We start from the raw sequence: 12889 nt of genomic DNA, 5'->3' as shown, positions 1-12889 counted from the left end.
TTATGACGGGATACTGTACTGGAAACTTCCTGTATCTGTGTAGGGTGGGACAGCGGAAGCGGCGGGTTTGCAGCTCTGACATTTTCATTTTTGCCTGCTAGGTTTGGGACATATCGTACCAAAATGCCGGTAAGAAATTATTAATCGTTATGATTTAAACGATGTTCGCAACTGTTTGCTTTGTGAGCAGCCGCTGTGCCACGTTTTAGAGCTGGAGCGAACAAGAAATATATTATTTTAGCATTATTAGCCACAGCGCTAACCTATACATCATCTTACTCTGGTAATTTTTCTACAGATGTAACAGTTTTACAAAGAAATTATGTTTTGGTCTTTATGCTTTATTGCCCACTATGCATGTGGAAGTATCAGAAATATGTTGCGGAAACAGATTTGTTGCATTTGTCCATGATGCAAACAACTGGATTTCCTCATTTGCATTCAGTGCAATGAAAACTGACTGATTCTCTTCAAATATCGGTTATTTAAAATAAATAAATAAATATCAAATGTGCTATGTTACAGAAATAATTATGTTTGCCTTTGACTCAAGCTTGCATTTTTCTTCCTTTCTTCAGGCTTACCACTCAAGCCTGATGGACTCAGACACCAAACTGGTGGGGAATATGGCGTTATTGCCCCTTAAAACACAGTTTAAGGGTCCTGCTTCTAAAGAAAGTAAGAAAGTTTGCTTGATTCTAGGCTGTACTGTGAGATCTAAGATGTGTGAGATTCTTCCTTAAATGGCCATCATTAGTAAAGCGTCTTTGACAAATCAGCTGTTCGTTCCTCTTTCCATATTCAGCCAAAGACACAGATATTATCGATGAGGCCATCTACTACTTCAAAGCCAATGTTTTCTTCAAGAACTATGAAATTAAGGTAAGGAGTGAATGTCTGTACAGGAGCCTAGAAAAATGTACTTGGCGTGCCTTAACACGAATTCATAGTTCTGTCCTGAGAGAAGAATAAAGGTCCTCCTTGTATACACATATTTTTGAGTCTTGACTTTACCTCAAACACTCATGTTTAATAGCAGATTTTGATTAGGGTTTTTTATTTATTTCAGACTCTTATATGCACTTTAAAATCGGCATTAAATGGAAGTTGCAATACTCTTTACTTCCCTGTTGTGACGTGTATCTGAGTGAAACTGCTTCTCGAGCAAGAATTTAGGGCGGGATTTGATTTTGTCCATCGGGAATTGATTGTACTAGTGCAAAATACCCGTGAAAAATCTGTTTTTGTGTGTGTTTTTAGTAATTGTTGGTTTGGTGTGTTTGAGTGCTCATTGTTACAATTACACAGCAAAAGTTCAGTGACAATTTTATTTGTGCATGGTAGAAAGCACACAGTGAACTCTGAGAAAACGCTATGCTTGAGCAAACAGTTTGTGAATAGGCTACTACAAATGATGCCCGTGTAAGAGACTGAACGCACTGAATAGGATATGTTTAGTTGGTGAATAGCATAGGCTACTATTACACAGTATAGCGATAACGTTAAGCGCACCTGAATGAAATATAATATTCAGAAGTAAACAGCATAGCTGACTTATAGATTCAGTTAACATCCACAAATGAATAAGCGCGTCGATTCAGGGAGCAGTGCAAAGTGCCCGTGCAAAATCAGTTTTTGTGAGCTGATCGCCGTCAAAAAAGTTCAGGAGATATTTCTTAGCGATGGCTGATTCCAACAGTTTCAATATGATAAAAAATAACTTTTATATTGATTATATAAAAAAAAAAAAAGTGTTATGAATTTATTGCATTTTTTGGGGAAAAAAAGATTTGAATTTGTTATGTTATTATAACCTAAAGATGCTATGTGAAAGTTTGAAACAGAAAATAGTGGTTTTCATCTTGCCACTTTCTTGAAGAAAGAAAGAAAACACATTTTTACTCAAATTAATCAAAATGGATTTATCACATTCTGGAACCAAACTATAATATTCAGAAGTAAACAGTGTAGCTGACTGAGTGTTTATGTCAGAATGTTTATTTTTAAACCACAACCTTCTTGGGGCTTCTTTGACCGATACAACCCTCTAATGTCCGAATGTTTATTTTTAAACCACAACCTTATAAAAATGATATATTTAACGATATCTTTTGCATTTCTCATCCAAACAACATCAAACTTGGCACTGCACTTACTCGTGCCCGTAGCGAGACATCTGTCAAGTTTGAAATCCATCGGACTAACGGTTCGAGAGATATGTGGTTAACACAGACACACACACAGACAGACAGACGTTTCTATAATTTATAGATAGATGGTTGTGGTTTGCTATTGGTGATGTCATGTGAGTGACAGGTTGTCCCGCCCTCGCGCCGGTAATTACTTCATCAGAGAAATGAGGTCACTGCAAACAGGAGGGGGAAGTTATTTTGATTAAAGATTACGAGTGCATGTATTTAAAAAAAAAAAGAAAGAATGGTCTGCACAGATAAATAATTTAAAACACACTGAATTGAATTTGTTTTATAATTCATGAACTTTGCAACCACTGTGATTGAACTGAATAATGACACTATTGTCTTCTGTAGAGCAGTTTTATATCTGAAATTGAATGTTTCATAATTGATGTACTGCAACATTAACTGTTATTTTCCAGTTTATTGCTGTGAAGTTGCTTTGACAATATCTGTAGTGCATAAAGCGGCTTATATACAGTATATAAATACATAAAATATTTATTTCTTTAATTTTGATAGAATGAGGCTGATCGGACTTTGATCTACATCACTCTTTACATCTCTGAGTGCCTCAAGAAGCTCCAAAAGGTAACTATTGTAAAAAAAAAAAATATATATATATATATATATGAAGACTTCAGATGCAAAAGCCTCTAAGTGCCATCTGAAATTTTCTTCTAAAATGAGCATTGTTTTCAAGCTCGTATGTTTAAGTTCAGTAATTTCACTTTAATGAAAATGAATAGGTCATTTTCATTGCCATTAAAGTGAAATAACTGAACATAAACATACAAGCTTGATAAAAATGATCATTCTAGAAGAAAATTTCAGATGGCACTTAGAGGCTTTTGCATCTGAAGTCTTCATACATATATATATATATATATACACACCTACTATTTCATGGTGTAATCCAAATGTTCTGTGATTAATCGTTTGTCAGGTGTTGCTTTTCCTCCTAGCTAATGCTTCATAAGTATTTAACTACAATCTTATAAATGATTTCTAGTGCAGTTCAAGGGGCCAAGGAGAGAAGGAGATGTACACGCTGGGGATTACCAATTTCCCCATCCCTGGAGAACCTGGCTTCCCTCTGAATGCAATGTATGCTAAACCTTCCAGCAAACAGGAGGAAGGTATGGCACAACAAAGTCGAAACGTTACTGAGTCTGATTAATTTGCACATCCACTAAGACCTTCTCTATGATCAGTTTATTCTAAGAGTTATCGCCGAATTGATCTAGATACCATCTTTTCCCCCTGGACAGAAACGATGAGGGCTTACCTGCAGCAAATCCGACAGGAGACGGGACTGAGATTGTGTGACCGTGTGTTCGACCCTCAGACAGACAAACCAAGCAAGGTGAGACTATATTTAATATTATCAGTCAAACCAAACTTTTTTTTTTTTTTTTTGCATTATGACAATTATTTGTTACTTAAATGCAAAATAAAGAAAAATGTATATTATATAAAGTATTTTATTTATTATATATACTTTATCTATTAATTTATCCATTTTCTTGGATGTTTGAAATGCATGTTATTTAATTTTTTAATGAAGTGATGATGATAATCATTCACATGTCTTTGGTCTTCAGTGGTGGGTGTGCTTTGTGAAGAAACAGTTCATGAACAAAAGTCTGTCTGCACCTGGCCAGTAACACCACTCAGGATCTCTCTGGGTACTTCTGCGTGGGATGTGGATGGATACATTTTTTTTTTCTTTAATGTGTATGCGAGCGTGTTTACTCTGATTCTGTTGGAGATTTTTTTACTTGTGATTCCTGCCTGTCATGTAAAGCAGGAGCCGATCAAATAAAAATATATTAAAGAGAAACGGCATCTCTTGTCATTGAATGAGGACGTACTGCTAATACACTTGGTGCCCGACTGCCAGTGTTATTTTTTTTGTAATATTTACATTAGTATTAGTGCTATAATATTATATATTATATTAGTGCTGTCAATCCGATTAATCGCATCCAACAAAAGTTTATAAATATATATATATATATATACACACATATAGTTCCAAACATTGCAACACAGCAATGTTTTGTTCCTGAATGAATCAGCATTTTTGAATGAATCAAGTCTAATGAATGACTTAACTTTTTATAGTATTTAATATTTTAAAATGGAGTTCTCATTTGTTTTTAGCACTTTTGTTATGTGCCTCTGTCATTTTTATATATTTCTATAGTTTTAACTTTTCAATTCAGTTTTAATCATTATAGTACTTCGAAATATTTGTTAGTTGCCAAGGCAACATTTCTAATTTCTGTTCAAGTTTTCATCTAATATTTATATTTTATTTCAATTGACAAAAAAACATTTTTATTTTAGTATTATATATTAAAGTATTTATTCATATTTTGAAATAGCTTTTTTTTTTTTTCAGTTTTCATTTAATAATTTTTCTTAGTTTATTTTAACATTTCTATTAAGTTTTACATTTTAGTACTTCAACTTACATTTATTCCAGTTATCAAGATAAATTTCTAATTTATGCTAAAGTTTTTCCATCTAATATTTAGATTTTATGTTTATTAATGAAAACTACTTTTAATAGTTTTAGTTAAAAACAACACTGCTTGGTGTGTAGTGAGTTCATAATAATGGTTTTATTTATCTGAACTTAAAGAACAAAAATGATTGCTCCAGAAAGAAATGACATTCATATAGTGGTCAAAAATCAATATGCCACCAAGGACCATACAAACTGGAGTAAAGCTGTGGCGTTTCACACCACTGATTCAAATCAAAACGTGACAGAGACCAACTGAAAATGTAGCACTTATTGCTTAATAATGTTTTCTGTCTTTTGAATAATAAAAATGACATTTGCATTAATACACAACACCAAACAAATCTCACTGTGATAAGATGTGTTGCCAAGAATCTTATGCACCCTTAGAAGTTATTGAGGTAACTGCTTTTTACACGACTGACATAAGACATAAACAACAGGACAAAGGTAAGACTGAGAATAAAACTTAAGGACAAACAGAAGATAAGACAAATGCTACATTTTAATGAGCAATTACATGATGGGGCCTTCGGGAACAGAAGAGTGAACAGGATACAGTCATAAATGAGGTTACAAAACTACATGTGTGGGGGTGGGGACGACATCACAAACAAATGACTGATAGAGCTATGGTACAATACATCATATTTACATACACAAAAAATACAGCTTTTGAGCTCACCATTTATACAAAAAATATTATCTGTCTCATGCAAATCTGTAACTTTTTGGTTTGTCCAAAAGAGGATTCCAGCTCAAATACTGAATAGACGTTGAGACGGACTTGACATCACTGAATACAATTTTCCTTATTGATAGGAGAACAACTTAAGGCAGCAGAGAAAGAGATGGCCCTTTGAGAGACATCTGCGGTACTGGTTTTTTTTTTTTTTAAGGGAACAGGGCTGTCCCGACATGTCAGTGAGGAGGGAAATCAGCATCGATTCGGACCATCAGCCTCTACTAGTACCATAAACGCACAGAACACGCCAGAATTGCATAAAAGACTGTTCAAAATTGATGGCTCAGTGGCAGATAAAAAAGCGAGTCAAAACACAAGTGTCATGCAGTACATTTCATCATAATTAAGATAATAAATAATTCAGACACACTAGAGGGTGAAAAAAAAAGAAATTTTTTTTTTTCGACATTAACAAAACGTGCTATAACTCACACATTCAGATAAAAATAAAATAATAAAAATAAACTAATTATCCAACGGTGGCTTTGCTCTGATATCCCTAACTGGTGCTACCCCAAATAACTGGTGAATAAAATAAAGGTGATCCCCTATTAAGGTTTGTAATTGCCATATCTAGGGGGGCTGGTTAGAATTCAATTTATGTGAATGAAGCATTGTGATGAAAAATGTGATCCAACACATAAGTTAAACCTATTAAATTGATATGAGCTTGTAATGGGTTTTTAAAATCAATGCAGAAATAAATCCTGAAACGTCTGTCTCTGACCTCAAGATATGGAGATGGGAACTGATAATAATATATGTACTAACAAAAGTAACGTGATGGGGCGTCTAGTCGAATGCCATCTCTTGGCTTTTCCTCACGCAGCGGGCGACTTTCCTCTTGAACTCACCGTTGGGATCCTCTCTCCATTCTTTCTGCAAGCCGGACACAAATGAGAAGGTTTTAATTATTGTTTCAGAAGAACCAAAACATGAATCGGCATTCACTGCCCATTTTACTTAGAGTGACATTTCAGAGTGAAAACAAGATTTTCCACTGTCATTTTTTTTTTTTTTTTTGTCAGGACGAGGAATCTTAAATGGGAATGCTTCTTTTTCAAATCCATCCTTTTGTGCTATTAAATGGATAGTTCAAAATGACTTAATCACTTACCCTCAAGTTGTTTCAAACCTGTAGAAGTTTCTTCTGCTGAACACAAAAGATGATATTTTTAAGAATATTGGAAATCAAACAGTTGTCGGTGGCCATTGACTTTCATGGGTGTTAATGGGTGGCGTCAACTGTCTGGTTACCACATTCTTTAAAATATCATCTTTTGTGTTCAACAGAAGAATCTGATACAGGTTTGAAACAACTTAAGGGTGAGTAAATGATGACGAAACGTTCCTTTTTGGGTGAACTATCCCTTTAATAGAGAGCCCAAGTCCCTCCCCTTCCGGTGGAACACCATGGGACCTTAATTCGGAAAAATATTGTATGGTAGTCAATTAGCCTGGGTGCCAGCCCGAACCCCGCCCACAACATTTTTTGGTCGGGAAGTTCGGTCTGGACTCGATCCATTGAGGAGTAATTATGCTCGGCTCCTAGAAGGCCGAGCCAATCAAATTGCCAGGGCGGGCTTTAATCGATGATGGACAGATGGTCTGCGGTTACGTCACCAAAGAGCGCTTGATTTGAGTTAGTTTACAACAAAGACGACTGCAGCTGGAGAATTGAGATTTCACGAGTTCACATTTACAAATAAGTCAGATAGAATAAATGCGTAGGCTATATGAGATGTCATGAGTTCACACAAATAAGTAAGATAGAATAAATGCGTATATGACGTGCTGTCCGAGAGGGCTGTGGGCTCGGTAGCCATACTCCCCCCGTGTTCCTGGTTGTGAGAGAACAAGACAAGAGTGAGGATTCGGGGTGGTGGAGGGACCGAGGGATGCTGAAAAACTGTCAAGGAGTGTTAGGTAAGTTGACAGAGTGAATATGCTTCCGCGGTAACGTTAGACATGGTATTGTTTGATGACAAGTTGATATTGGATTGAGTACGTGCTCCTCCCGAACTTTGTTTATGAAACATCATGTGTAGATTCCGCCATCGCGTCTGTTATAAAAGATATCGACAGCGCATTCATTTTAAAAGAGGAACAGAGAGCCGCGCCCGCAACATTTTGTTGGTTGAAAATATGAATGAAGGACATGCGTCATTTACTCCGTTGCTCTGATTGGTTGTAGGTCTATCCAATTGAGTGCAGAGGTTTTTTTTTTCCTAGTTCGGTTGAGACACGCCCCATAATCAAATCTCTATGGAGCGGTATCAGACTCACATTCTGACTAGAATATGAGTATGACGAAGTCAGGCTAGTAGTCAATGGCGAGAGACAACAAATATTTTGATCTCGTTTGAATTGTGCCCTGAATTACACATATGATGTTTGTCAATTTAAAAGATACATTTTAAAGTCAAGAAAGTCGCAGTTTGATGTAAAATTGTTGAGGTACAAAGACTACAAACCCAAAAGGCGCACATGTGACGTTATACCTTTTCTCTCAATGAATGAAGCTAACTTTACTGAAGCTAAAGTCTGTCATTTTTTCTATAGTCTTACGTTATAATCGTAACGCCGTCATGCCTGAGTGTTTTGTACCAGACTGCACACATACGAGCAACGGTGACGTACATAGTGCGAGACGAGAGATGTAGTTCATTGAGCGATTTTCACATAAAACTAAATGTTACTCTTCTGTTTTATGACAAACTGCACCTTTCTTGACTTTCATAATTATCTTTTAAATTGACAAACATCATATGTGTAATTCAGGGCACAGTTCAGACGGAATAAAAAAATAAGTTGTCCCTCGCCATTGACTACCATACACATTTTTTCCGAAATAAGGTCCCATGAGCCGGAAGCGGAGGGGAGGGACTTAGGCTCTCTATGCTGTATCCATGAATACATTTGTGTCAATTTTTTTTTTTATGTATTATCTATTTGCCGTTTTAGAAACCTACAAAAAAATCTGATAAAGAAAGTCATGTTAACACTTTACAATAAGGTTTCATTTGTTAACATTAATTAGGCTAACTACATTAGTTAACATGAACTAACCATGAACACTGCTTCTCCATCATTTATTATTGTTGATAAAAAGTTTAAATGACCATAATTCAAAATTGTCAATTCTTATTTTTTACAGAATTTCTGTTTTAATGCAGGGGTGGACAGTAACAAAGTATTCCTACTTTGTTACTGTACTTAAGTTCATTTTTTTAAGTATCTGTACTTAAGAGTATTTTGATTTTGGAAAACTTTTACTTCACTATATTCCAAAGCATAAAATCATACTTTTTACTCGACTAGGTTCCATAAAAAAACACATAGTTCCTCATTATTACGAACTGAAGAAATCACCACCTCCTCTATGTCAGATTCATGAACGAGTTCATTCTTTACAATGATCCTGCTGAATTGGTTCACAAATAACACTGAACAATTCATTAGTGAATCGGACGGATCCAATTGCAGCTGTTCTTGAGCCAACAAATCACTTTCACAATTATCCAGTAAAAAAAGAGCCATGCTTGAAATGTGCGTGCAACTGATAAAGGAAGTTACTAATTAATTTTACCCCTGGTTTCAAAGACAATACTTAAGTTCCTTGCACACTGAGTCCGAAATTAGCGTCCGAAATGTTCGCACGTTAAAGAATAAATACGACCTCGTGTTTTGTCAATCACTGCCTCCGAAACTTTTGTCCGTCATAAAAAAATTCAGATTGGGTTCGATTTTCTGCGTATTTCACATCCGTAGCAAGCATTCTGAATGGTGTTTTGACAATTCAGAGCCACCGAATGACAAATACGAAAAAAAACATACAAAAAGGACCTTTAAGCCTAGTCCCAGGCTAAAATTCATGTTTGAGCTGTTTTAACTGCTATTAGCAGCTATTTCTGCTATTTTTTTATCCGTTTAAAAAAGCAAGTCATTTCACAATACTATGCATAATAGGCTGAGCAAGTTAATACATTTTCATGAAATGTGAATAATTTTGATTAAAAACAAACCATTTTTCCCTCTAGAATAATATGCTGTGATGAATTGCATAATAATACCAGTAATGTTTATTATATCAAGGAAGTAAAAAGGGTAAATTTTGATTTCATGGTGACTGCTATTATAAAACATGAGTCAGTTATCATCAAAAATCACTAAACTTACAGCTGCGTCCACATTGGCTGGCGAGTCACCATTAGGGTCAGCTAACATGGAGATCACACTAATCATGATGGTCTCTACGGTGTGGATGGGCAGCCAACGCTCCTCGGGTTTCTCGTAGCCAAATTTGTCCTCTCCTGGCTCGTGTAGGATTGAAATGCACACATCTCCGTTCTTCGCAACTGATTAGAGATGAAGAATAATATCAGTGTCAGCCGCTACAGGTGTTTTCACCAAAACTGACATGCACTCACCATTAGGATGCCAAATCTCCGTAATAAACTTCATCTTCGGTGGTCGAAGTGGGTAATCGTGAGGGAAATTGAGATGCGCCTTAAAAAATCCACCTTCGCTATAAATCAAAAACAGAAAAAGTGAGTATACGGTTTTGTTGGAAGAGATTTCAGGAGACTGGATTTGTCAACTGGCCATTCTCACAACTAAACCAAAGCACAGGATTGGTTACTCACAATAATGTGTCTTGAGGGCCGATCACGACAACCTCCCACTGATAGATATCATCATCATCAATCAGACCAGCAGAAAAACCTTCCACTGGGTTTTTGTTGAGCTCTGTAAGATATCGGCCAATACTGAATATTAGATTACATTTTCAGTCATCTAATGCTGACTTAAAGTTAACCTTTAAGAACACTAATAATCTTGCAAATACCATAATGTCTAGTTTTCATACTGTACCTTATGTTGTGATCACTTGAAGCATTAAAAACGATTGATTTTAATATGTAGGAATAAAGATGTAAAGATTGATCTAAATCTAAATGTAATTGTATTTAATAAGACCAAAACCTAAATGTGTTGGTATTGTTTCCTACTTGGCAGGCCAATCATTTGTATACTGCATACTAACACGTGTCAACTGATACTATGACATGCTACAACTTATTTTTTTACCATCCATTACCATTCTTTTAAAATATATAAAATTCCATGTTTATAACTAGATTATTTTCTTTAATACAGGCAGGGTATAAGCTTTGTGATCAACCTCACCAACTTATTCAGCTAGCATGCTAGCCAAACCTTCTGACCTTATTACTTCACAAGTAGAAATATGAAGCCCATAAGCTCTTACATAAACACTGTCACAGTGGTCTCCGTTAAACACTGTGTCATTTTGTTAAAAAGTACACATAGTGTGGAAAAGAAATAGTTAGAATGACATAACAAAGATGACTTGTACTATTCACGCTAACAGTTAGCCACCTACCTGCTAGCTGTTTTCGCAGAAGCAGGGCCGATTGCTCAGTCATTTTATTTCAACTAATGTTAACAAAATAAATAGTTTCTCCAACGAAAAAAGGACGAAGTAAAGTCCCCGAAATCAACGCTGGAAGTCAAAGTTGTTCGACACGCAGCTCTTGGACAGTGTGTGTGTATTTGAGATCTACTTCACATGCGCCGGGAACTGAACTGATACATGTTATACTGGCACTGACCTCAAGGATGTGTGTAACTATGTATCTGCTTACTACAGCAGTATTAGGCATCTCTTTGGGAGCGTTCTGAGTTATCATGGCAAAAAATGCTGCACGCACCCATGACGCCCAAAATCGCTGTCTAAGTAGGTAGCTCACTAGGTTTTGAGACACAGCCCAAGCAAAAGGGTCCTAACAGACACACTTTTGTCGATTAAAAATGTGATATATTTTCTTATAAACAGACACTGATCTATCACGACTATCGAATGTTTTGATTTTAACAATACAAGCTAGAAACAGATTTTTTTCTTATTTATTAATATTTTGTTGTAGTGGCAGTCCATACAACAAATGGTACAAGTGTACATCCTCAGTGCATTTTCCATTTTGAAAAAGTTATTTTAAAGTAGGTTTCTTTGCGATTTTAAACATTATACAGATTAAAAATCTATGTTAATAAAATGCAGTGGACTGAAATAAAATGCTTCTCTAAATAATTTTAACAGTTTTTTTATTTCTTACCTTTAAAATGGTTTTGATTTCCTTTTAAAATGTCGACAAGGTGAGCAGTGTTGTTATTGTTAACTAAAACTATTAAAAAATCGTTTTCTGTAATTATAATAAATTTGAAATCAAATAAATATATGAAAAACGTTTTTAAAAAGTATTAGAATTATTAGAATTATAAATGTTGTGCAATGTTATTTTTATATTGTATTATATCATATTGTATTATTGTAAAAAAAAAAAAATGTTTCATTTATTTATTGTAAGAAAAAATGCTTAGAAAAAAGGAAAAGGTACTTGTAATTTTCTGCAAGTAGGCCTACACATAATCTGTTTACGAACATTTCCAATCAATCACACTCAATCACAACGCAATGCAATGCAGAGGTCTTTTTTTTTTTTTTTTTTTTACAGATTTTAGAGTGTAGACTATACATGTCGACTATGTACATACTTTTAAACAAGTGGTGATTGTTGATTTATTGACGTGTAGTGCAATTACAAATAAAATACACTAGATGGCAGTGCCCGCTTACATTAAATTTCTCCTTAAACGTTCCTTTATGTAAGAAACAATTAGTAAAAGACATTTTGTGGTTTAGTTTGGCTGGAATTTAGTCACTAATAAATAATAAAGTTATAATATGTGCTTATTTATTTGATCAAATGATTAATATGTCAGAACCAAGCTTTAACTTCAGATCAGCCTGAATCCAGTAAATCTGAGTGGATTCACAAAGCCTGCCCATCCAGTATCTTGAGAGCTTTACAATCCTCCTGACATGCCAGAATCTTACATTTGATTTTTTACAGAACCATAAAAGGCAAACATTTGGCTCCCAGCCCAGGGACTGATACCAAACATAGACTGAATATGGGAAAGAGTTGTTAGCAAATACAGTACATTCCACATCTGTGAAACTCAAACAAGGGGATGGTTTTCTGAATAAACAACCATGCTCAGGTGACAAAAGGCGACTTTGTGTATTCTTCCTGCCGCGTCTTCTCAGATGACACACACTTTGAGGAACGGTTTGCCTCAGATCTGTGTCGCACTTCACTAAAGATTTGTCATGTGCCTTAGCTTTTGTTGATATGTTTAGCCCCATGTATTACACAGAGAAAAGACGGTACACTGAACACAGCGTAATCTTTACGGAAACATCTGACTCTTCTCATGAACTGTGGGATGCCTTATTACTGATTCAAACAATCCAACTCATCTTTCACACCCAACAACTGAAGCCACTTATATGCTAATAGTTATAATTTTAAGATACTTTTAGCTAAT

General features: G+C 35.3%; 2 protein-coding genes across 2 annotated transcripts; one reads left to right on the top strand and one right to left on the bottom strand.

Moving 5' to 3' along the window:
- Positions 1-3: 3 nt before the first annotated feature.
- Positions 4-4038, top strand: arpc3 (actin related protein 2/3 complex, subunit 3). The gene is made up of 7 exons (XM_084387008.1): positions 4-129; positions 579-678; positions 806-882; positions 2718-2786; positions 3208-3334; positions 3467-3561; positions 3800-4038. The coding sequence occupies exons 1-7, from the start codon at positions 124-126 to the stop codon at positions 3860-3862; spliced, it is 537 nt and encodes a 178-aa protein (XP_084243134.1). The 5' UTR covers positions 4-123; the 3' UTR covers positions 3863-4038.
- A 1177-nt stretch (positions 4039-5215) lies between these two features.
- ube2g1b (ubiquitin-conjugating enzyme E2G 1b) lies at positions 5216-11138 on the bottom strand. The gene is made up of 5 exons (XM_084388193.1): positions 10881-11138; positions 10120-10222; positions 9904-10001; positions 9653-9831; positions 5216-6352 (listed from the first exon to the last, which is right to left on the bottom strand). The coding sequence occupies exons 1-5, from the start codon at positions 10921-10923 to the stop codon at positions 6266-6268; spliced, it is 510 nt and encodes a 169-aa protein (XP_084244319.1). The 5' UTR covers positions 10924-11138; the 3' UTR covers positions 5216-6265.
- Between the last annotated feature and the right edge of the window lie 1751 nt (positions 11139-12889).

Source organism: Rutilus rutilus (assembly GCF_951802725.1).
Source record: "Rutilus rutilus genome assembly, chromosome: 18".
Taxonomy (NCBI): domain Eukaryota; kingdom Metazoa; phylum Chordata; class Actinopteri; order Cypriniformes; family Leuciscidae; genus Rutilus; species Rutilus rutilus.
The sequence above is the reverse complement of the archived record's forward strand: the minus strand, read 5'-3'. Positions and strand labels throughout refer to the sequence as shown.